The 25,564-nt window shown below is 47.0% G+C and overlaps 1 protein-coding gene and 1 long non-coding RNA gene across 10 annotated transcripts in view; one reads left to right on the forward strand and one right to left on the reverse strand.

Moving 5' to 3' along the window:
- Positions 1 to 4: 4 nt before the first annotated feature.
- Positions 5 to 10,375, forward strand: LOC134760434 (uncharacterized). The gene is made up of 2 exons (XR_010137860.1): positions 5 to 645; positions 10,122 to 10,375. It is a non-coding gene; the product is annotated as an uncharacterized LOC134760434 (long non-coding RNA).
- Positions 10,259 to 25,564, reverse strand: part of LOC100455355 (ATP-dependent RNA helicase DDX19B) — a 42,063-nt gene continuing 26,757 nt past the window's right edge. For 8 of the 9 annotated variants that reach the window (XM_054534112.2, XM_054534113.2, XM_054534115.2 and 5 more), the window contains 7 exons: positions 19,396 to 19,498; positions 18,394 to 18,508; positions 14,612 to 14,789; positions 14,023 to 14,260; positions 12,185 to 12,347; positions 10,923 to 11,114; positions 10,259 to 10,561 (listed from right to left, as the gene is read on the reverse strand). In XM_054534112.2, coding sequence (XP_054390087.1) covers positions 10,500 to 10,561; positions 10,923 to 11,114; positions 12,185 to 12,347; positions 14,023 to 14,260; positions 14,612 to 14,789; positions 18,394 to 18,508; positions 19,396 to 19,498 — 1,051 coding nt within the window. In that variant the 3' untranslated portion in view covers positions 10,259 to 10,499. Of the gene's footprint in view, positions 10,562 to 10,922; positions 11,115 to 12,184; positions 12,348 to 14,022; positions 14,261 to 14,611; positions 14,790 to 18,393; positions 18,509 to 19,395; positions 19,499 to 24,332; positions 24,352 to 25,564 lie in introns of those variants that run through there. The other variant, XM_054534116.2, reaches the window with a different exon arrangement.

Consider the following 25,564-nt stretch of genomic DNA (forward strand, 5'->3'; position numbering starts at 1 on the left):
CATCATTCTGCGCGGTGCCAGGTCTCTTCTCGGGCCTCACCTCTCCCTTCGTGGGCAAGCCTCGCGCTTTTTGCTCACCCTTCCAGGACGCGGCCTCCTCGCGTCTTAAAACTCCTGAGCTCTAGGAAGTGGAACTGTTAGCCCTCCGTTTATTGCCTTACTTCACACTGAAATAAGCCAACGTTTATTTTATTTTATTTATTTTATTATTTATTTATTTTTTATTTTTTTTCGAGACGGAGTCTCGCTCTGTCCCAGGCCTGAGTGCCGTGGCGGGATCTCGGCTCACTGCAACCTCCGCCTCCGTCTTCAAGCTGTTTTCCTACCTCAGCCTCCCGAGTAGCTGGGATTACAGGTGCCCGCCACCACGCCCGGCTAATTTTTGTATTTTTAGTAGAGATAGGGGTTCACCATGTTGGCCAGGCTGGTCTCGAACTTCTGACCTCGTGATCCTCCCGCCTTAGCCTCCCAAAGTGCTGGGATTACAGGCGTGAGCCACCACGCCCAGCCCCCAACGTTCATTTTTAAGCCTGTCATATCTCACATTAAATGTGTAAGTCTCTGAACTGTAGGGCTTTAAACAAAGGAAAGTTCCATGAGAATACTATATGATGCCAATTTCTACTGTTAGGAACGCAACAACAGGTAAGAAAACAAAAACCAAAACGCAACAGAAGACCCGTAAACCCCATAATTCCACCATCCAATAAACACAGCACACAATGCATTTTCTTTTTTCTTTTCTTTTCTTTTTTGAGTCAGGTTCTCATTGTGTTGCCCAGGCTGGAATGCAGTGGTGTGATCTCGGCTCACTGCAGCCTTGACCTCCCACCTCAGTCTCCCAGGTAGCTGGGCCCACAGGCCTGCACCACCACTCCTGGCTAATTTTTAAACTTTTTGCAGAGACAGAGATCTTCATTATATTGCTCAGGCTGCTCTCGAACTCCTGCTAACTCCAGAGATCCTCCTGCTTTGGCCTCTCAAAGTGTTGGGATTACAGGCATGAGCCACCACACCTGGCCATTATGTCGAAGGACCACAAAATACATAATGTATAATCTATATGAGATTCAAGAATAGGACAAATAAAGTCTATGGTGATAAAAACTAACAGAGCTTACCTGTGGAGAAGGATGTTTGGTCCAGACACAAGAGAACTTCCTGGGTGATAGAATTATTCTGTATCTTGATTGGGGCCTTGTTATATAGATGTGTAAATTTGTTAAGTCATGCTACTTTGTATTTCTAAACTCATGGAACCATTACTTACAGATGTCACCCAGGCTGGAGTGCAGTGGCCGGGTCTTGGCTCACTGCAACCTCTGCTTTCTGGATTCAAGCGGTTCTCCTGCCTCAGCCTCCCAAGTAGCTGGGATTACAGGCACATGCCACCATGCCCAGATAATGTTTCTATTTTTAGTAGAGATGGAGTTTCACCACGTTGGCTAGACTGGCCTTGAACTCCTGAGCTCAAGGATCTGCCTGCCTGGGCTGCCCAAAGTGCTGGGATTACAGGTGTGAGCCACAGTGCTGGCCTGCTTTTTCTTTTTTATAAGCAGTTCCCAAGGAAGAATAACTGTTTTTGTTTGTTTTTTGAGAGAGGGTCTTGCTCTGTCACCTAGGCTGGAATGCAGTGGCACGTTCACAGCTCACTGCAGCCTTGATCTCCCAGACTCAAGTGATCCTCCCACCTCAGCTCCCCGGTAGCTGGGAATATAGCACTTCGCCACCACCCCTGGCTAATTTTTGTATGAGAACTTGTGTATTTAAAATATCATGGTATATAAATTATACCTTTCAATAATGTTGATTAAAAATCAAAAAAAGGGCCGGGCGCGGTGGCTCATGCCTATAACCCCAGCACTTTGGGAGGCCAAGGCGGGTGGATCACCTGAGGTCAGGAGTTCGAGACCAGCCTGGCCAACATGGTGAAACCTCATCTCTACTAAAAATACAAAAATTAGGGCCGGGCGCAGTGGCTCATGCCTATAATCCCAGCACTTTGGGAGGCCAAGGCAGGTGGATCACCTGAGGTCAGGAGATCGAGACCAGCCTGGCTAACACACTGAAACCCCGTCTCTACTAAAAATACAAAAACAAAATTAGCTGGGCCTGGTGGCGGGTGCCTGTAGTCCCAGCTACTTGGGAGGCTGAAGCAGGAGAATGGCGTGAACCTAGGAGGCAGAGCTTGCAGTGAGCTGAGATCGCGCCACTGCACTCCAGCCTGGGCAACAGAGGGAGACCCTGTCTCAAAAAAAAAAAAAAAAAAATTAGTCGGGCGTGGTGGGGTGCGCCTGTAATCCCAGCTACTCGAGAGAGGCTGAGGCAGGAGAATCGCTTGAACTCGGTAGGCGGAGGTTGCGGGAGCCAAGATTGCCCCACTGCACTCCAGCCTGGGTGACAGAGCAAGACTCTGTCTCAAAAAATAATAATAAAAAGGAATGAAATACATGCAATAACATGGATGAGAGATTTGACATCTCATCGCGTCTCGCTCTCTTGGCCAAGATCAAGTGGAGAGATTTGACATCTCATAGACATCATATTGCGTGAAAGAACCCAGGTACAAAAAGAGTACATATTGCATGATTCCATTCATATAAGCCCGAAACAGGTATATCTAATCTATAGAGATAGAAATCAGAACAGTGGTTGCCTGGGGATGAGATAGGGTGAGTAGGATTGACTGGAAAGGGGTACAAGGGAACTTCAGGGGTGATGAAAATGCTCTATATCTTTTTTTTTTGAGACGGAGTCTTGCTCTGTTTCCAAGGCTGGAGTGCAGTGGTGCAATCTCAGCTCATTGCAAGCTCCACCTCCCGAGTTCAAGCGATTCTCCTGTCTCAGCCTCCTGAGTAGCAGGGACTATAGGCGCCTGCTACCAGGCCTGGCTAATTTTTTGCATTTTTAGTAGACACAAGGTTTCACCACATTGGCCACATTGGTCTCAAACTCCTGACCTCAAGTGATCCGCCCACCTCGGCCTCCCAAAGTGCTGGGATTACAGGCGTAAGCCACCACACCAGCCAAAAATGCTCTATATCTTGATTGAAGCAGTGATTATACATGTATACAATTATCAAAACTCATGGAATTTTATACCTACTATCTTTGCATTGTACTCTATGTAAAGTATAGGTAATAGACAAAGCAATGTAATGAAAAAAATCCAACTTAAAAAATACAAGTAGTAATAACTTTATTTGCACCTTTAAAAAGGAGGGCATGAGGATTTTGTTGTTGTTGGGGGAGACAGGGTCTTGCTCTGTCACTCAAGCTGGAGTGCAGTGGCACAAACAGCTCACTGCAGCCTCAAACTCCCAGGCTCAAGCCATCCTCCCACCTTGGCCTCCCAAAGTGCTGGGATTACAGGTGTGAGCCACTGAGCCAGGCCCACTTCTGTTTTTTTGTTGTTGTTGTTGTTGTTGTTGTTGTTACAGAGACAGGGCCTTGCCCTGTCACCCAGGCTGGAGTACAATGATGTGATCATAGCTCAATGTAATTTCAAACTCCTGGCCTCAAGCGATCTTCCTGCCTTGGCCTCCCGAAAGTACTGGGATTATAGGTGTGAGCCACCACACCTGGTTCTTAACACACATTAACAGGGCAGCTTTCTCTGCAGTACCCCCCTGCTGCCAGCTAGGAATTCAGTGGTGATTAAGTTAGATATACTCACTACCCTTACTGGACTTAAATACAAGGGAGGACATATGTTTAACCAAGAGTCCCAAAAGCAGCATGAGGAAATACACCTTTGTGGTTAAGAGTGTGGGGCCTGGAGCCAGACTGGGCCAAATTACTAGACCTCTCTGTGCCTGCTTCTTTATCTGTAAAATAGGAATCAACACCTTTGTTGTAAGGAGTGAATGAGAGACTCTATGTAGACCTTCAGAGGTTGCCTAAGATAACGCTGATTCAGGAAGTACAGGGCACTATGGGAGATTGTGATGGAGGAACATGCCTGGCATGGTAGCTCACACCTGTAATCCTAGCACCTTGAGAGGCCAAGGGGGGCGGATCACCTGAGGTCAGGAGTCCAAGACCAGCCTGGCCAGCATGGTGAAACCCCCATCTCTACTAAAAATACAGAAATTAGCCAGGTGTGGTGGCAGGCACCTGTAATCCCAGCTACTCGGGAGGCTGAGGCAGGAGAATCGTTTGAACCCAGGAGGCGGAGGTTGCAGTGAGTCAAGATCATGCTGCTACACTCTAGCCTGGGCGACAGTGAGACTCAGACTCAAAAAAAAACCCTTCCCGAAGAAGTGATTGTTACCATGGGAACAGGAAGGGTTAGGAAAAATGAGATGGAAGGGAAAGACTGAGTGAAGAGGAAAGAGTTCCGTTGAGAGCCCGGGACTCGCAGCCCAGTGATGGAAGAGCAGAGGCGGAACGAGGACTTTACTCACAAAGGGCGGGGGATGCTTCTGCTCACAGGTTGCGGGCAACTTGGTGGAGCAACAAGTCTCCCTCTCCAGGCTCCTCTTCCCACACAAGGTGTCCAGGTCTCTGGAGCTCTTTGCAGGAGGACTTAAGGGGACAAGACTGGCCACAGATGATTTGCCTCTGGGTGGAGGAGGGGAGTGTCCTCTGCAGCATCAGAGGACTCTATTTTTAGCCACCTCTCCCTTCCCTCGCGCCCACGTTAGCAGGACTCCTAGAGGTGAACACTTTTCACCTCACCCTTAAGTCCTGGCAGTTTCTTTGAATTTTTGTTTCTGCTTTAGAGTGCAGTGGGGGAGAAAATACGGTCCTCAATATCTGAGAAACTGGAGAGGAAAAGTCACAGGACCACCAACTTCTCTATGACATAGCTGAGCATCTGAGAAAAGTCCTGCAATAGTGGAGGTGGAGCAGAGGGTATGAGCTGGGAAACAAATGGAGCAGGTGAGTTAAGTAGGTGCGTGATCTGGAGGGCCTCACATGCCACTTAGGAAAAATGTAAATGAGTTGGGAGTCTTCAGCAGGAGTGGGGTAATCACACTCAAAGGCGGCAAAGATCTTACTGGCTGCTGTGAGACAAAGGAACTGCAGGAAAACCTCAGTGGAGGCATAGGCACCTGCTAGGAAGCTAGTGTAGTAGACCAGATGACCATGGCAATCCAGACCAGGGTGAATTCAGGAAGTATTAGATTGAGGCTACACAGGGTGGCTGACACGTGTAATCCCAGCACTTTGGGAGGCCAAGGCAGAAAGATCACTTGAGGCCAGGAGTTTGAGACCGCCCTGGGCAACATAGTGAGACCCCTGTCTCTATAAAAAACTATAAAATTAAAAAATTCCAAAGTATTAAATTTTTTTTTTTTTCAGGCAGAGTCTTGCTCTGTCGCCCAGGCTGGAGTGCAGTGGTGCGATCTCCGCTCACTGCAACCTCCACCTCCCGGGTTCAAGCAATTCTTGTGCCTCAGCCCCCCGAGTAGCTGGGATTACAGGCATGCGCCATCATGCCCAGCTAATTTTTGTATTTTTCGTAGAGACGGGGTTTCACCATGTTGGCCAGGCTGGTCTTGAACCGGACTTCAGGTGATCCACCCGCCTTGGCCTTCCAAAGTGCTGGGATTACAGGCATGAGCCACTGCACCCAGCCAAAAGTATTAGATTGAGCCATATAAAAGTGCTGCTGCTTAGGCCAAAAATTGCCAAACGGTGGCAATTTCATTTGGTTTTACCAAATAGATGGTAGAATTATAGGCATGAAGGTTGAAGGCTGGCCACAGATACTTCATAGCTTCCCCCACCAGGAGATGAGGTTTATTTCCCCACCAGTGGGATCTGGGCTGGCCCTGTAGTTAGCCTTCACCCAAAAATGCGACAGAAGTGGCACTGGGAGAGTTCTGGCCCCAGGCCTCAACAGACCTTGCAGCTTCTGCTCTTTTCTCTTAGAAAGAGCCCAGAGACCAGATCACAAGGTCAGGAGTTCAAGACCACCCTGACCAACATGATGAAACCCTGTCTCTACTAAAAATACAAAAAAAAAAAAAAAAAAAAAATAGCCAGGCATGGTGGTGGGTACCTGTAATCCCAGCTACTGGGGAGGCTGAGGCAGGAGAAACCCTTTAACTGGGGAGGCAGAGGTTGCCGTGAGCCGAGATCACACCACTGCACTCCAGCCTGGGCAACAGAACAAGACTCCATCTGAAAAAAAAAAAAAGAGAGAGAAGGAGCCCAGAGACCATCCACCATACTGTGAAGATGAAAGCCACGTGGAGAGGCCTCGCAGCCCTAGCTGAGTCCAGATACTAGCTGGGGGAAGACAGCTGCTTCAGCCAGCCTGGGAGAGACCAGCAGAGCTTTCCAGACAACTCAGAATTGTGAGAAAGGCTGTTGTCTTAAGCCATTGTTTTGGGGCAATTTGCAACACAGCAGTGGATGACTGATATAAAAGGACAGCAGGGCAGGGCAGGAAGATTCATGATGAACCCCAGGCTTCTGGCTTGAGTAACAGGCAATTGCAGTACCATCTTGTGAGGGGAAGCTAGAGGAAGAGCTGAGAGCAGAGCCTGGGTTTTTTGAGTGGTGGTGCTTGGTAGTGGCATATGTTCAATGTTGGATACGAGGATGGGACTCATAGAAGACACCCCAAGTGCAAGTGCCATGTGTGCTTTTGTTTTCATGAGCCTGGAGCTCAAGGATCAGGTCTTGGTATAGATTTGGGTGTCACCAGCAGACAAAGCCATAGGAATGAACAGTGTTGCCTCTGGCAGGGAAAGAGAACCCAGAATGGAGCCATGAGGAACAGGCCCATTTAGGAGGTGAATAAAGGAGAGGTCTGCTTTAGACTGAAGTGGTAGAGAGAAGACCAGGAAGCAAAGTGTGCGTCACTTTCCTCCCCAGAAGAGTGGCCAGAGGAAGAGACTGTTGATAGAGTTAAATGCTGCTGAGAAGGCAAATATAACAGGGATTAAAATGTAGCTTTTAAGCTGAGTGTGGTTGCATGCATCTGTAGCCACAGCTACTAGGGAGGCTGAGGCAGGAGGATCACTTGAGCTTGGAGTTCAAGGCTGCAGTAAGCTGTGACTATGCTACTGCACTCCAGCCTGGGCAACAAAGTGAGACCCCCCCATCTCAAAAAAAAGTGGTTTTCAGATTTGGGACCTGTAAGTCATCAGTGTCTTTCATGAAGGCTATTTCAGGAGAGTGGTGGAGCAGAAGTCAAGACTGCAGAGGGATGAGGAATGAGACTGCATACAAGCAACCTTACAAGACTTTCTGCCATTAGGAGACATATTAGGCTGAAAGATGAAGAATAGAGGGTTGAATTGTAAAGAGCGGTCAAGTACGAACATGTTAAAATATTAATGAGAAAGAGCTGATGGGGTGGGAGAGGTAGCAAATATGAGAGGAGAGTTGACAGAGCAAGTTCTTAAAAGCCAGGAGAGGGAATTTGGTGGATTGGCAGAAAAATGTACATATGTACATACATATATATATTTTATATACATATTATATATTACATATAATATATATAATACATAATTATATATATAATACATATATAATATATAAGATATGTATTTTATATATATATATATATTTTTTTTTTTTTGAGGCAGGGTCTCATTTTGTCACCCAAGCTGGAGTGCAATGGTGCAGTCACGACTTACTGCAGCCTCAAACTCCTGGGGTCAAGTGATCCTCCTGCCTCAGCCTCCCAAGTTAAGTAGCTGAGACTACAGGCATGAGCCACTACGCCTGGCTAATTTTTAATTTTTTTTTGTAAAGATGAGGTCTCCCTTTATTGCCCAGGCTGGTGTCAAACTCCTGGGCTCAAGGGATCCTCCTGCCTTGGCCTCCCAAAGTTGCTGAGATTAGGTGTGAGTAATCTCACTCAGCTGAGAAATTTAGAGGGAAGGACCGGTGCTCAAGGAGGAAGTTCTGGTGGCGGAAGGTTGAGAGAGTTTCTGTATTTTAGCCATTTTCTTAGAGTAAGGAGCTTATTTGCTGACACCTGAGGGGGCTGATAGGGTTGGAATTATGAGGTGAGTGAAAGTCTTGAAATCGTCAGTGAAGTGTGGGGGAATTAAGCAGAATGGTCCATGAGACAGAGGTACTGCAGCTGTTTCTGAAGTTGTCCCTTCCATTGATGTTAAATAAAAAGAGTTTTTCGAAGGCAGGGAAAGTTAAAAAAAAATCAAATGAATAAAATATTTAATTTGTTCCTCTGGCATAATCCTACTTGCTATAGAAATTAACAAACCTGGCCAGGCATGGTGGCTCACGCTTGTAATCCCAGCACTTTGGGAGGCCGAGGTGAGTTGCTCGCTTGAGGCCAGGAGTTTGAGACCGCCTGGCCAACATGGTGAACCCCCGTCTCTACTAAAAATACAAAAATTAGCCATGAATGGTGGCTCATTACTATAATCCCAGTGCTTTGGGAGGCCTAGGCAGGCGGATCACCTGAGGTCAGAAGTTCAAGACCTTGGCCAACATGGTGAAACCCCATCTCTACTAAAAATACAAAAATTAGCTGGGCGTGGTGGCGTGCACCTGTAGTCCTAGGAGTCTGAGACAGGAGAATCGCTTGAACCTAGGAGGTGGAGGTTACAGTGAGCCGAGGTCGTGCCACGGCATTCCAGCCTGGGCAACAGAGTGAGACTCCGTCTCCAAAAAAAAAAAAAAAAGAACTGTTGACCTATACTTCTACCAGATTCCCATTCCTCCTGCTGTCAAAGAATCTGCAGCACCCCGCTTCCCACTTTCCTTCTGACTTGGGGCTACACTAGTAGAGAGGTTGTATGTGCTGTGAGAAGGTGGGAGTCTGCTCTGCCTGTGGCCTACTAAAGAGTCTATACTTCTTTAATTATTGCCCTTGTTTTTAATATTTCAGGGTTGGTCCACAGGACTCAGGGAAGTATAAAAATGTATAAAAATTCCTTTTCTTATTATAAGAATTCCAAGATGTGTCAGAGTTGACCAGAAGCATAGAGAAGACTACATAGTCAAGTACCCACCGGGGGAATGTGGTAGAATTGGCAGTCTGTTGGTCTCTTTGTAATGTCAGATTAAAGAAATCACCTGGAGGCTGACATTGGCCCCTTCCCTTCCCAGGAGGCAGATCTGGCCTAAATACGGAGATGCCTACAAGGAAGACCTAGGATCACAATCATTCTTAGCGCATCAAACTCTTCTTCCAGGTCCTAGAGAAAGTGGCCACTCTGTACCAAAGCCAAAGAACTGCAGAGTACTCCTTTCGGTTGGGGTTTCATATTGCTCTTGCAATTCAGTTTCCTCTTTTTTGTGGGTACCAACTGTCATTTTGCTGGGTACCAACAGCTTTGGCCACGTATGAGAAGTGTCCATTACTATTGTTTGCTCTGACTATCTTGCACAAAGATGCCAAGTAAGGCTGGAGCTAAGACCTTGGTGATACTCTTGCCTTGGACAGATAAATGGTGGTAGTGTAGCTAGTCCCTCAGTTGCACCTGTTTGTATTCCAAAGGCAGTAAACACAGATGTTCAGAAGTCCTTTATAATCAAGATGTCAAATAGCTAAAATTATTCCCCAGCTTTGACAAAACTTGCCTTCTGGGTGTGGAGACAAAACAAGAATTTGTGACTATTGCTGATCACGTCTAGAACTGCCTTGAGGCTGGCTGTGAGAGACTTGAAACCACAATTTTCACTGAGGATCTAAACCTCAGATCACATTTGTTTGGGGCTACTGTGGGGTAAGAAGATATTAAGGATGTAAAAAGGATGTTGCAGATGCTCATGAGACCAGGTTTTGTGGCACACTAGGGCCACCACTAATTCTCCACGATGACTTCTCCACACGACTTGCTTAAGCACAGGCACAGGACCCACCAATAATCAGATGTGCACTCTACACAGACTGCACCCACCGAGAACAGGTCACAGTCCTGTGACACAAACCCATATACACAACCGAGAGGTTGGCATTTTGGTCCATGCTTATTTAACAAATCCCCTTCTGCTATGGGCACTAGGACGGGGGCTGGCAATACTCAGATGAGCTGTCCCACCCCCAAGTCCAAAGCAGCAGCTCTCTGGCCTCCTCTGCTGCCTCATGCCATTCCAAACATGATGGCGGGGCTTACACACCTATTTACTGGAGGCCTCCCTCTCTGTGTTCCCTTTTCACCACTATTCCATTACTTCCACAGGAGCTGGAGGCTGCCCCGTCCACTCCAAGCCAGAGAACAAGCAGAGGCTGCCACAGGAGATCCTGGGCAAGTAATCAGCCACAGCATCTAGATTAGCATGAAGGAAACGCTGGCCAAATTAAAAGATGAAACTTCCAAAAGGTAAATCTCTGTGTATTCATGCCTAATCTTCCAAGGTTGTGTAAATAATTTTTTTCTACCATCCCCCATCATTTGCACACATTTTTGTCAAGTCCAAACATAATTTGAAGTGAGGTAGGTAGTTTCTCTCTACTCATGCTGTTGTCCTTGGGGTGATGTTGGGGCCTGTGCCCTGAACACACTTGTCTCCTGTGCAGGGGCAGTGCCAGGGCTGGCATCAGTGGCTGGTGGAGCTTCTCAGTTGGCTATTTTCTCAATCTCGTCCAAATCATCTGTGTCCAATCTTTCTATCTTCTTATCTGGGGGAAAAATACACAAGTCTCTACCCTGCCCAGGAATGTGCCCCACCTCGGGCCACAGCAATCATTCATTCAGCCCCAAAGGCTCCGGGTGCCTGAGCAGGGGGCAGAAGGGCCCCTAGTCACTGACAGCAACAGTCAGAGCCCCACGCCCCGAAGCCCGGTCACAGGGGAGCTGTCCTTGGAGTTCCTGGGTCCTGAAGTCTCCAGGTGTGCTCCCTGAGAACTGCCATATGGTCAGAAAGGAGGGGAGTGTGCCAGGGACAGAGCCTCTCTCGGGGCTACAGAAGATCCTACCCCTTTCCCCACCCCGCCCCTCTTAGCAAAGGGTGCCAGGCAGAGGACCCTCCCCGGGACTCACTAAAATGCTCCTGGATTCTGTTCAGGATGTTCATGCTGTGCTTGCTGTCCACCATGTTCACTGCCAGACCCCTCTTGCCAAAGCGGCCCGTGCGCCCGATCCGGTGCAGGTAGGTCTCGTTGTCAGGGTTCCCGTCCTTGTCCACAGGAAGATCAAAGTTGATGACGACAGACACTTGTTCAACATCGATGCCTGCAGGAAGGAGAGTTGGAGGCTGAGAGGACTAAGGACAGGAGGCAAATCAGTCATGTGGTCCATCCATACAATGGAGCATGACTCAGCATTAAGGGAACACGGCACTAACAGACGTGCGTGACGTTGAGTGCAGGAAGCCAGATCTGAAAGGCAGTACGAGATTCAGATGATGCCCCAAAGCAAAGCTACAGGCATAGAAACCAAACTAGCAGGGTTTGGGGGTGGGGTGCAGGGAGAGGTGATGAATGAGTCCCTGAGAGTTGGAGACAGAGAGAAGTAAGGACAGGAGACAAAAATCACTGTCATCCATAGGTAAGTCAATGCATACCAACTTCTGGTAGAGGGAAAGAATTTGGGGGGCCGAGTGCGGTGGCTCATAGCGGTAGTCCCAGCACTTTGGGAGGCCGAGGCAGGCAGATCATCTGAGGTCAAGAGTTCAAGACTAGCCTGGCCAACACTGCAAAACCCCATCTGTACTAAAAATACAAAAATTAGCTGGGCTTGGTGGCAGGCGCCTGTAATCCCAGCTGCTAGGGAGGCTGAGGCGGGAGAATCACTTAAACCTAAGAGGTGGAGGTTACAGTGAGCTGAGATTGTGCCACTGCACTCCAGCCTGGGCCATTGAGCGAGACTCTGTCTCAAAAAAAATAAATAAATTTGGGACAGGCCAACTCTGGGAATTGGGTACAAGAGAGGGCACATACAGGCATACAGCAGAACCTGGAGGAAAAGAACAAAACTTTGGCAGGTGCCAACAAAATTATGAAATCAGTCAGTAAGCCTCTGGAAGACACAATGTTCTGGAGATGGGCACCCCTGGAAGAGCAGGCTCCGTTCTCTACCAGTCAGATGCCTGTACATTTCCTTCCACCAAGTCAGGACTCCTGGCTTCTGTGGGAGTTCTTATCACCTGAGGGAAATCCAGTCTCTCCTAGAAAGGAACAGTGTCACCAACCCCACCCATCTCCCTGAGACCATCCGACTTCCCTGTGTACAAGGATTTCTGGCTCTAACTGGGCCTGGGACCCTGAGCCTGGCAGACCAGGTGGGACACATCCTCTGCTCACCGCGGGCACACACGTTGGTGGTCACCAAAACCTTCTCTTTGCCCTCTCGGAAGCGCTCAATCACCGCAGCCCTCTGCTCCACCATCATCTCCCCACTCAGCAGAGCCACCTGGTGGCCTTCTTTTGAGAGCTCTGCTGCCAGCCAACTAGCTGTTTTGCGAGTCTGTAGTGAAAAGAATTGTTTTTTATGAAGAGACCTGTTAAAAACAAAAGGAAGACAACTGCTAAAAAGTGGCTTGCCACGATTAAAATACATGAAGGTCCTGCTAAATCCAGTTAGGAGGTTAGGCTTAAAATTTCTCAATGAAGCATGGTGGTACACACCTGTAGTCCAAGCTACACACTTGAGCCCAGGAGTTCAAGGCTGTCCTGCACAACATGGCAAGAACCCATCTAAAAAAAAAACTTTTTTTTTCAAATAGAATTTTAGTCATATTTTAGTCATATGATTTCTTTCTTTTTAGATAAGTTACGTTAACTGCTGTTAGTTTTTTATCTAGGAAGAGTGTGGCTTTAGCCAAAGATCTTCATTCCTAGATAGTCTATGTTCTTGCCAGATATGGTGGCTTGTGCCTATAGTCTTAGGCTTTGGGAGGTTGAGGCTGGAAGATCGCTTGAGGCCAGGAGTTTGAGACCAGCCTGGACAACATAGCAAGACCCCACCTCTACAAAAATAAAAATAAAAATTAGCCTGACATGCATGGGGCACACACCTGTAGCCCTAGTAACAAGAGCCAAGGCTGCAGTGAGCCATGACCATGCCACTGTATTCTGGCCTGAATGATAGAGCAAGACCTTATGTCAAAAACAAACAACAAAAACATATATATTTTAACATTTCATTTTAAATTTAAATTTTTTGAGACAGGATCTCATTCTGTTGCCCACTCTGGAGTGCAGTGGCACAATCACAGCTCACTGCAGTCTCAACCTCCTGGGCTCAATCAGTCCTCCCATCTGAGCCTCTCAAGCAGCTGGGGCCACAGGTACGTACCACCATGCCTGGCTAATTTTTAAAATTTTTGTAGAGATGGGGTCTTGCTATGTTGTGCAAGCTGGTCTTGAACTCCTGGGCTCAAGAAGATCCCCCCACCTCAGCCTCCCAAAGGGCTGGGATTACAGGCGTGCGCCACTGTGCCCAGCCATATATATATTTTTAATGATGAGGTCTCACTATGTTGCCCATGCTGGTCTGAACTCCTGGGCTCAAGTGATCCTCCAACCTCAGCCTCTTGAGTAGCTGGGGCTACAGGTACTTGCCCAGCTTATATTCTTTTTTTTGTTGTAGGTTTTTGTTTGTTTGTTTGTTTTTGTATTGAGACAGAGTTTCGCTCTTGTTACCCAGGCTGGAGTACAATGGAGCAATCACAGCTCACTGCAACCTCCGCCTCCCGGGTTCAAGCGATTCTCCTGCTTCAGCCCCCTGAGTAGCTAGGATTACAGGTGCACACCACCACGCACAGCTAATTGTTTGTATTTTTTGGTACAGATGGGGTTTCACCATGTTGGCCAGGCTGGTCTTGATCTCCTGACCTCAGGTGATCCACCCGCCTTGGCCTCCAAAAGTGCAGGGATTACAGGCATGAGCCACCGTGCCGGCTGCCCAGCTTATATTCTTAAAAATCTAAAAATTATTTCATTGGCTGTTACTTGGGTTTTTTTCCAAGTAATCACTAAGAAGTGGAATCAAAGTCTCCCTCTTACAACTCACTAAAACCTTAGGAGAACAAACCACTTCCTTTCTTCCCATGGCAGCCAGGGGCATCCAGTCCTCCTGAGCCCTGTGGGGAGCTGGCTGAGAGGGAAGGGCCAGGCCTGCCACTGCCACTGCTACTCACATGGCAGAAGATCATGGCTTGAGCAATGGTGATGGCCCCGTAGAGGTTACACAAGGCCTGGAACTTCTCATCTCTGCTGCTGCACAGGACATAGTACTGCTTGATGGTGTCCAGGGTCTCTTCCTCACGCTTCAGTTTGATAACGTTTGGGTCTGGGACCACTTTCTGGGCAAACTTCCACACAGAATCTTCAAAGGTGGCGGAGAAAAGCAGCATCTGGCAGTTCCTGGGCAGCATCCTGCAAGGGAAGGCCCTGGTAGGTGGCCCCAGGAAATGACAGAAGCACAGCCTCCCCAGCTGGGAGGGTCTAGATGCCCAGGAAGGCTGATAGGGGAGGAGTGTCTCAGGGAGGAGGAGTGGCAGGCCTGGGTTGGGGACAGGGGTTGGGGAAGAGTCCCTAGATCTCCTTTCTCAACCCAGGCTGGGAGGGACTGTGGTCAGTGCTGACACGGAAATGGCCCGTCAAACAAATGCTGCTGAGAGTACGAGAGCCAAGACCCAGGCAGAAGCCAGAGGAGGCGTCTGAAGTGAAGGGAGAAGACACTGCAGATGGGGAGTCTGAGGAGTCCCCCGCCCTCGAGATCCCTACCTCTGGATGCGGATGCTCTGATCCTGGTGGCCCTGAGTGGCTATCATGACGTCAGCCTCATCCAGAACAAACACCTTGATTTTCTTGGGATCAATGAACTTGAGCTTGGAGCACCAGTCCAGCACGGTCCCAGGGGTGCCAATGACAATCTGCTCACTGATCTTCTGGCCTCTTTCCACTGTGGAGACCCAAGATGTTTTCCATGCATGGGTATTTCTTTCTTTCTTTCTTTTTTTTTTTTTTTTGAGACGGAGTCTCACTCTGTCGCCCAGGCTGGAGTGCAATGGCATGATCTCAACTCACTGCAACCTCTGCCGCCCAGGTTCAAGCAATTCGCCTGCCTCAGCCTCCCAAGTAGTTAGGATTACAGGCACCTGCCACTGCACCTGGCTAATTTTTTTTGTATTTTTAGTAGAGATGGGTTTCACCATCTTGGCCAGGCTGGTCTTGTACCCCTGACCTGGTGACCCACCTGCCTCGGCCTCCCAAAGTGCTGGGATTACAGGCGTGAGCCACTGTGCCTGGCCTCCATGGGTATTTCAAAGGCAAAGCCAGCTCTTCTCTCTGAGAAATTCTAAACCTATTATATATTTTAATGCAAATGTTTTGCTGTTTGCATTAATATATTAAGGAAAGGTTAGGATATCACTATAGTATTTAATGGACATAAAAACAGACACAAATGCTGAAAAGGTAATGGGTACAAAAATACAATTAAAAGAAGTAAGATCTAGCATTTGATAGCACAACGTGGTGACTACAGTCAACAATTTATTGTACATTTAAAAATAACTAAAAGGGCTGAGCACAGTGGCTCATGCCTGTAATCCCAGCATTTTGGAAGGCTGAGGCAGGCGGATCACCTGAGGTCAGGAGTTCGAGACCAGCCTGGCCAACATGACGAAACCCCATCTCTACTAAAAATACAAAAATTAGCTGGGTGTGGTGGTGGGCTCATGTAATCTCAGCTATTTGGGAGGCTGGGGCAGGAGAATCGCTTGCACCCAGGAGGTGGAGGTTGCAGTGAGCTGAGATCGCTCCACTGCACTCCAGCCTGGCGACAGAGAGAGACTCTGTCTCAAAAAAAAAAAAAAAAAAAAAAAAAAAAAAAAATTCAGAATTCTCTACCCTTCTAATTTGAATACAAATTGCAAAATTTTAAATGATTATCTCCCAATAAGTTTCATTATATTATTTACTTTTCAGAACTGGCCTCAAGTTGGCATTAGGACATTGTATGCAGACTTGATTTTCATAAAGTCACATTTGTTTCAGAGATCCATAAAACTCAACCAAACCTCTAACGCTTTTGTTTTTGCGACAGAATCTCATTCTGTCACCCAGGCCGGAGTATAGTGGTGCGATCTCGGCTCACTGCAACCTCCCCCTCCCGGGTTCAAGCAATTCTCCTGCTTCAGCCTCCTGATTAGCTGGGATTACAGGTGCACACTACCACGCCCAGCTAATATTTTTGTATTTTTAGTAGAGACAGGGTTTCATCATGTTGGTCAGGCTGGTCTCGAACTCCTAATCTTACAATGTTCCACCCACCTTGGGCTCCCAAAGTGCTGACATTACAGGTATGAGCCATCACGCCCGGCCAACAACACTTTTAAAATTACTTAAATAATACTAGTTGTAAAACAAACTAGTGTAGAAAAAATTAGTAACAAAAAATAATTAACAGAATAAGCCCCAGAGTCAATAGCCATAAACATTCTGGGTTTTTATTCTGCTAATGAAGATAAATAAATTAGGCAATTAAACAAATTCAGTCCTGGCCTAGTGGCTCACACCTGTAATCCCATCACTTTGAGGGGCCGAGGCAGGAGGATTGCTTGAGATTCGGAGTTCTAGACCAACTTGGGCAACATAGCAAGACATTGTCTTTACAAAAAAAAAAAAAAAATTTTTTGTTTTTTTTGTTTTTTTTTGTTTTGAGACAGAGTCTTGCTCTGTCGCCCAGGCTGGAGTGCAGTGGCACAATCTTGGCTCACTGCAACCTCCACCTCCCGGGTTCAAGTGATTCTCCTGCCTTAGCCTCCTGAGTAGCTGGGACTACAGGTACATGCCACCACACCTGGCTAATTTTTCTATTTTTAGTAGAGATGGGGTTTCACCATGTTGGCCAGGATGGTCTCTATCTCCTGACCTCATGATCCACCCACCGCGGCCTCCCAAAGTGCTGAGATTACAGGTATGAGCCACCATGTTTGGCCTACAAAAAATATTTTTAGAAAATTAGCTGGGTGTGGCCAGGCACGGTGGCTCATGCCTGGAGTCAGAACTCCAGCCTGGGCGACCTAGCGAAACTGTCTCAAAATAAAAAAAAAAAGAAGGCGACCGGGCGCGGTGGCTCACGCCTGTAATCCCAGCACTTTGGGAGGCCAAGGTGGGCGGATCACGAGGTCAGGAGATCAAGACCATCCTGGCTAACACAGTGAAACCCCGTCTCTACTAAAAATACAAAAAATTAGCTGGGCATGGTGGTGGACGCCTGTAGTTCCGGCTACTCGGGAGGCTGAGGCAGGAGAATGGTGTGAACCCCAGAGGCAGAGCTTGCAGTGAGCCAAGACTGTGCCACTGCACTCCAGCCCAGGCGACAGGGCGAGACTCTGTCTCAAAAAAAAAAAAAGAAAAAAGAAAGAAGAAGTCTGGGCACGGTGGCTCACACCTATAATCTCAGCACTTTGGGAGGCCGAGGCGGGTGGATCACCTGAGGTCAAGAGTTTGAGACCAGCCTGGCCAACATGGTGAAACCCTGTCTCTACTAAAAAAACAAAATTAGCCAGCCATGGTGGCAGGCACCTGTAATCCCAGCTAGTTGGGAGGCTGAGGCAGGAGAATCACTTGAACCCGGAAGGCAGAGGTTGCAGTGAGCCAAGATCATGCCACTGTATTCCAGCCTGAGTGACAGAGCAAGACACTGTTTCTAAAATAAAAAATAAAAATAAACAAATCTAGAATGTAGAGTATTTTTTGTTTGTTTGTTTTGAGACGGAGTCTCGCTTTGTCCACCAGGCTCGAGTGCAGTAGCGCTATTTCGGCTCACTGCCAGCTCCGCCTCCCGGGTTCACACCGTTCTCCTGCCTCAGCCTCCCAAGTAGCTGGGACCACAGGTACCCACCACCACGCCTGGCTAATTTTTTTGTATTTTTATTAGAGACAGGGTTTCACCATGATAGCTAGGATGGTCTTGATCTCCTGACCTCGTAATCCACCGCCCGCCTTGGCCTCCCAAAGGGCTGGGATTACAGGCGTGAGCCACCGCGCCCGGCCAGAATGTAGAATATTTGAAAAGCAACTAGTCTCGTCTGTGCAAAATGTTAAATATAATAGGGAGAGAAAAAGGTACGGGGACAATTCTAGATTGAAAGAAACAAGTACAACAACCAAACGCAACGTATAAACACTAACTTGATCTTGGTTGAAAAACCAAACAGCTATAAAGGAAGACTTTGGTGACAGCTGGGGAGGAATAAAAATGGACTGGATATTAGTTATTCTAGGAAATCTGTTAATTTTCCTGGTTGTGATAAAAGGGTATCCACGGTATGGCAAAGAATGTCCTCATGAGGTGCATGTCTGCAGTTTACTTTCAAATGGTTTGACAAAAATGTATACATTTATGTATAGCAAATATGGCAAAATGTTAAGTTTTTGAATCTAGCTGGAGAAAATACATGTGTTTATTGTATTATTTCAACTATTGGGTATGTTTTGAAATATTTCAAAATAAAAAGAATTAGGTTGATGATTTAGGACCATATTCACATACTCACATTTATTGCCTCGAACAGCATAAGCTAGCTTCAGTTCAGGGTAAAATTTGCCCATTTGTTCAATCACTTTTCCTGTTTGGAGGGCAAGCTCATACGTTGGGGAGAGGCATAGACACTGGCAGGGAAAGAGTGCAGAGTGCAAATTCAAGACAATAGCTCTTTTGCAAAGGGGAATTACCATTAGGACTTAGCCACTCCTCCAGCTGAAGCTGAAGGAAAGGATATGTACATTAAAATGTACACCATTTGATTCTTTAAGCTACAGAGTCATAAGCTAGAATTCTTAGGGGTCAAAACTCTGGCTGGGTAAAGACACTTGAAAAGAGATACTGGCCATTGCAATACAAAAACCCACCCATGAGCAAGGATCTAAAGTTCCAATTGGCATTAGCTTTCTTTTCGTTTACTCAGAAAGCTCTCAGAACTTTCTAATGGATGACAGTTGCTGATGAAACAGGTTTTCCTGCAAGTAAAGGAGCCAAGCCCGTAAGATGCATTCCAGAACTGGCACACCATGGAAAAAGGAAACAGGATTTTTATTGCCATTGGAAGATATCCCATATTATTTGTGCTCAATTTAAGGAGTTTCAGTTTGTGTAAAAAGTAATGCATAGCTTGGCTTTTATTTTATTGTTTTGAGACAGAGTTTCGTTCTTTTTGTCCAGGCTGGAGTGCAATGGTGCGATCTCAGCTCACTGCAACCTCCGCCTCCTGGGTTCAAATGATTCTTCTTGCCTCAGTCTCCCAAGTAGCTGGGATTACAGGCACACGCCACGAGGCCCGGCTAATTTTTTATTTTTAGTAGAGACAGGGTTTTACCATGTTGGCCAGGCTGGCCTACAACTCCTGACCTCAGGTGATCTGCCCACCTCGGCCTCCCAAAGTGCTGGGATTACAGGCATGAGCCACTGCACCCAGCCCACAGCTTGGTTTTTAATCCATCAAATGGAAATTCCCTTCTATCTATGCATTAGTAGAAAACCTAAATTCATAAATCCTTACCTGGGGGTATTTGTTTGCAGGTTCTACTTGGCTAAGCATGGCCAGCACGAAGGCAGCTGTTTTACCAGTACCAGACTGAGATTGGGCAATTAAGTTCTGTGGGCTGCACAAGAAACAAACTGGTTAGGAGCTTAAATCTCAACCTTTTAGTTAAAGTTTAAAAAAATGAGTATTAAAAATTCATTTATAGGAGACCTTGGATTATGTAGCAGAGTTACATATGCTAGCTTCACAAGAACAGAGCACTATAGAAATAAGATTTTCTGGTGGGATTTGAAGCACTCCACATCTTCTTTTTTTTTTTTTTTTTTTTTTTTGAGATTAGGTCTCACTCTGTTGACCAGGCTGGAGTGCAGTGGCACAATCTTGGCTCATTGCAGCCTCAACCTCCTGGGCTCAAGTGATCCTCCTGCCTCAGCCTCCCAAAGTGCTGGGATTATAGGTGTGAGTCACTGCAGTTGGCCTACTGATTCTTTTAAAATGTGAGTCAACTCACATTACTTCTCTGCCCAGTAATTCCTCGTTTCATTCAGAGTACAAGTTGAAACCCTCATAGTTGCATACAGGGTCCTGCATGATCTGCTCCCCATTACACCTCAGCTCTCATTTCCTACTACTCTCTCTCCCTTACTTCGTTCCACCACAGGGCCCCAGTGCTGCTCAGAGAACATGCCAGTCATGCTCTTGTCTTAGGGCTTCTGCATTGGCTGTGCTCTGCTTGGGACAACTGTCCCCAGATAACATGCTAATTCCCTTCTCTCCTTCAAGTCTTTGCCCAGATATCTACTTCAGGAGATCCTACCTTAACCACTTGATTTAAAAGTGTAATCTACTTTGAAATGCCTAAAAAAAACAAGATGTAGGTTTTGGTAGCAGGGTGGGGGTAAGAGTGGCAAGAACCAAGTCTTGCCTTGAAGGTGGCAAGAAGCAGCCTCTGAAGCAGCCCAAGAAGCAGGCAAGGCCAGGCGCAGTGGCTCACGCCTGCAATCCCAGAACTTTGGGAGGCCGAGGTGGGTGGATCATTCGAGGTCAGGAATTTGAGACCAGCCTGGCCAACATGGTAAAATCCCGCCTCTACTAAAAATACAAAAATTAGCCAGGCATGGTGGTGGGCGCCTGTAGTCCCAGCTACTCGGGAGGCTGAGGCAGGAGAATCGCTTGAACCCACAAGGCAGAGGTTGCAGTGAGCTGAGATCACACCAGGCTGTACTCCAGCCTGGGCGATAGAGCAAGACTCAGTCTCGGAAAAAAAAAAAAGCAGGCAAGGTCAGGTGCAGTGGCTCATGCCTGCAATCTCAGCACTTCGGGAGGTTGAGGTGGGTGATTTCTTGAGCCTAGGAGTTTGAGACCAGCCTGGGCAAATACCAAAACCCTTTCTACAAAAGATACAAACATTAGCTGGACATGGTGGTACATACCTGTAGTCCCAGCTACCCGGGAGGTTGACATGTGAGGATCTCTTGAGCCCAGGAGGTGGAGGGTGGAGGTTGCAGGCTGCAGTGAGCTGAGACTGCGCCACTGTACTCCAGCCCTGGTGACAGAGCAAGACCCTGTCTCAAAAAACAAAAAACGGAGCAGCCGCAGCAGGCCAAAGAGATGGACAAGGAAAATGAGGTCTTCCAGCAGGGAAAAAAAAAAAAAAAACAGAAGAAACATGAACTAAAAGTGAAGCCATGGGGAGGGCCCTCGGCCACAGGTGGAATTTTAAAATCTGGCAAAAGTAAGCTGTTCCTTGTGGGGACCTTTTTTTTTGCAACGGAGTTTCACTCTTGTCGCTGAGCTGGAGTGCAAAGGCATGATCTCAGCTCACTGCAGCCTCCGCCTCCCAGGTTCAAGCAATTCTTCTGCCCCAGCCTCCCGAGTAGCTGGGATTACAGTTGCCCGCCACCACGCCTGGCTAATTTTTGTATTTTTAGTAGAGATGGGGTTTCACCATGTTGGCCAGGCTGGTCTTGAACTGCTGACCTCAGGTGATCCACCCCCCTTGGGCCTCCCAAAGTGTTGGGATTACAGTAGTGAGCCACCACACCTGGCCCTTTTTTTTTTTTTTTTTTCTGAGACAAGGTCTCACTTTGTCGCCCAGGCTGGAGTACAGTGGCACGATCTCAGTTCACTGCAACTGCCACTAGGCGGGTTCCAAGCAATTCCGGTGCCTCGGCCTCCTGAGTAGCTGGGACTGGTATGCACCACCATGCCTGGCTATTTTTGTATTTTTTTTTTTTGTAGAGATGGGTTTCGCCATGTTGGCCAGGCTGGTCTCAAACTCCTGACCTCAAGTGATCCGCCCACTTCAGCCTCCCAGAGTCCTGGGATTACAGGTGTGAGCCACTGCGCCCAGCTGCCACACTGGTAACTCTTGATTCTATTTCTGTTTAAACGTCTAGATTCCCTGTCAAAACATCTGTTGCCCCTTGTAGTTAAAGTGTTGTACATTTAATTTCTTTTTTATTTTTGCCCTTTAATACAGATGAGGTCTTACTGTGCTGCCCAGGCTGATCTCAAACTCCTGGGCTCAAGCCATCTGCCTGCCTTGGCCTCCCAAATTGCTGGGATAACAGGCATGAGCCACTATGCCCGGCAAAAATTTATTATTAATTTTTTTTTTTTTGAGACAGAGTCTTACTCTGTCGCCCAGGCTGGAGTCCAGTGGCGCTATTTCTGCTCACTGCAACCTCCGCCTCCCAGGTTCAAGCGATTCTTTTGCCTCAGCCTCCCAAGTAGCTGGGACTACAGGCACGTGCCACCATGCCCAGCTAATTTTTTGTATTTTTAGTAGAGATGGGGTTTCACCATGTTGGCCAGCCTGGTCTCGAACTCCTGACGTCAAATGATCTGCCTGCCTCAGCCTCCCAAAGTGCTGGGATTACAGGCGTGAGCCACCGCACCCGGCCAAAATTTATTATTTTTATTTGAAGTAAAAAATATATGTCATAAAATTTGCCCTTTTACCCACTTTTAAGTGTACTATTCAGTGGCATTAACATTTGTAATTTATCACCTGTTATATTTTAATAAAAATGAATTAGCTATATTTCAAACTAGAATGTAAGCTCCTTGTGGGCAGGAATTTTGGTCTGCATTGTTGACTAATGTATCCAAGTGCCTAGCATAGTATCTGTTATATAACAGGCACTCAATAAATATTTGTTAATGATGAAAGTTACTAGATAATTCTAGTAATAATGCTGGTCTCTTCTGATATTGTCAATCTAAAAATGAGCTTCTTGGATAGGCCCAATGGCTCATGACTGTAACCCTAGCACTTCGGGAAGGCAAGGTGGGAAGCGTGCTTGAGCGTAGGAGTTCAAGACAAGTCTGGGCAACAAAGTAAGACCCCATCTCCACCAAAAAAAAAAAAACCCCAAAACAAGACAAAAAAAGCCTGAAGGCCAGGTACAGTGGCTTACGCCTGTAATCCCAGCACTTTGGGAGGCCGAGGCAGGCAGATCACCTGAGGTCGGGAGTTCTAGACCAGCATGATTAACATGGAGAAACCCCATCTCTACTAAAAATACAAAATTAGCCAGGCATGGTGGCACATGCCTGTAATCCCAGCTACTTGGGAGGTGGAGGCAGGAGAATCGCTTGAACCTGGAAGGCAGAGGTTGCAGTGAGCCGAGATCACGCCATTGCACTCCAGCCTGGGCAACAAGAGCAAAACTCCGTCTCAAAAAAAAAAAAAAAAAAGCCTGGTGTGGTGCCTCATACCTGTAATCCCAACACTTTGGGGGGTTTGAGACCAGCCTGGGCAACATAGCACAACTCTGTCTCTGATAAAAATATAAAAATTAGGCCGGGCACGGTGGCTCACGCCTGTAATCTCAGCACTTTGGGAGGCTGAGGCGGGCGGATCACGAGGTCAGGAGTTCAAGACCAGCCTGGCCAACATGGTGAAACCCCATCTCTATGAAAAATACAAAAAAATTAGCTGGGCATGGTGGAGCATGCCTGTAATCCCAGCTACTCCGGAGGCTGAAGCAGGAGAATTACTTGAACCAGGACCTGGGAGGTGGTGGTTACAGTGAGCCGAGATCACGCCACTGCACTCCAGCCTGGGCTACAGAGCGAGACTCCGTCTCAAAAAAAAAACCATTGTATAAAAATTAGCCAGGCATGGTGGCTTGCACCTGTGGCCCCAGCTACTTGGGTGGGAGGCCGAGGGGGGAGGATTGCTTGCGCCCAGGAGGCAGAGATTGCAGTGAGCCAAGATGGTGCCAGTGCACCTAGCCTGGATAACAGAGTGAGACCCTGTCTCAAAAAAAAAAAAAAAAAAAAAATTGGGGGGAGGCCAAGGTGGGAGGATTGCTTGAGCCCACGAGATTAAGACCAGTCTGGGCAACATAGCAAGACCCCATCTCTATTAAATAAAGAAACTTAGCCAGGCATAGCAGCACGTGCCTGTAGTCCTAGCTACCTGGGAGACTGAGGCAGGAGGATTGCTTAGGTCCAGGTGCTCAGGGTGCAGTGAGCTATGACTACACTGCTGTACTCCTGCCTAGGTGACAGAGTGAGACCTTGTCTCACAGCAAAAAAAAAAAAAAGCATCTACAAAAATATTAGATCCACAAATATAAATGATAAGTATGAAACCATGCAATAAATACTCCATTTATTCACCCTAAGCATGCTCAAAGTCCAGAGCTAAAAAAAAAGACACTATCCATCTGGAAAATGTCACTGTTATGACACAGAACAAAAAACTTTGAGAAAATACAGACCTAAAATATCTATTTTTATTTTTATTTATGATTTTTTGAGACAGGGTCTCCCACTCTTGCTCAGGCTGGAGTGCAGTGGCACAATCTTTGCTCACTGTAGCCTCAATCTCGTGGGCTCAGGTTATCCTCCTACTTCAGACTCCCTAGTAGCTAGGACTACAGGCACATGCCACCATACTTGGCTACTTTTTTATATTTATATTAGAGACGGGGTCTCACCATGTTGCCCAGGCTGGTCTCGAACTCCTGGGCTCAAGCGATCCGCCTGCCTCGGCCTCTCAAAGTATTGGGATTACAGGCATGAGCCACCAGACTTGCCCTAAAATATCTATTTTTAGACAAAAAAAAAAAAGGAGATTCAGAATTTAGCATTATATGCAGAATTGTATATAATCATATAAAATATAGGATCAATCTGTATTAAAATTCCATCATGCTCTAGAATCTTGTTACTCAGAATGTGGTCTGAAACCAGCAGCATCAGTGTCACCTGCAAGCTTATTAGAGATGTTGACACTCAGTCCCCACTTAGACCTACTAAATTCAGACCCTGCATTTTAATAAATGTCTATGACATTCGTATGCCTATGAAAGTGGGAGATGCCCTGCACCAGGAAACCACCTTAGTAACTGTATTATTCAGGTCTCCTAGAGTTGTTTGGTTTCTATTATATTTGACACAATAACTTTTATGTATCAATACAATGAAATCATCGTGCATATATGATATAAATGTATATTTACCAACATAGGAAGATGATCATATAATTAAAAAACACAGCCTGTAAAACATTATTTATATGTCAGCTTTTTTTGTTTGTTTGTTTGAGATGGAGTCTCGCTCTGTTGCCCAGGCTGGAGTGCAGTGGCGTGATCTCGGCTCACTGCAAGCTCCGCCTCCCAGGTTCATGCCATTCTCCTGCCTCAGCCTCCCAGGTAGCTGGGACCACAGGCGCTCACCACCACACCCAGCTAATTTTTTGTATTTTTAGTAGAGACGGGGTTTCACCATGTTAGCCAGGATGGTCTCGATCTCTGGAGCTTGTGATCCACCTGCCTAGGCCTCCCAAAGTGCTGGGATTACAGGCATGAGCCACTGCTCCCAGCCATATGTCAACTTTTTTTTTTTTTTTTTTTGAGACGGAGTTTTGCTCTTGTTGCCCAGGCTGGAGTGCAATGGCATGATCTCAGCTCACTGTAACCCCTGCCTCCCAAGTTCAAGTGATTCTCCTGCCTCAGCTTCCCAAATAGCTGGGATTACAGGTGCCCGCCACCACGCCAGCTAATTTTTTTTGTATTTTTAGTAGAGACAGGGTTTCGCCATGTTGGCCAGCCTGGTCTCGAACTCCTGATGTCAGGTGATCCACCTGCCTCGGCCTCCCAAAGTGCTGGGATTATAGGCATGAGCCACCACGCTGGTCATATATGTCAACTTTTTTTAAAAGTTATAC

Source organism: Pongo abelii, chromosome 18, assembly GCF_028885655.2.
Source record: "Pongo abelii isolate AG06213 chromosome 18, NHGRI_mPonAbe1-v2.0_pri, whole genome shotgun sequence".
Taxonomy (NCBI): domain Eukaryota; kingdom Metazoa; phylum Chordata; class Mammalia; order Primates; family Hominidae; genus Pongo; species Pongo abelii.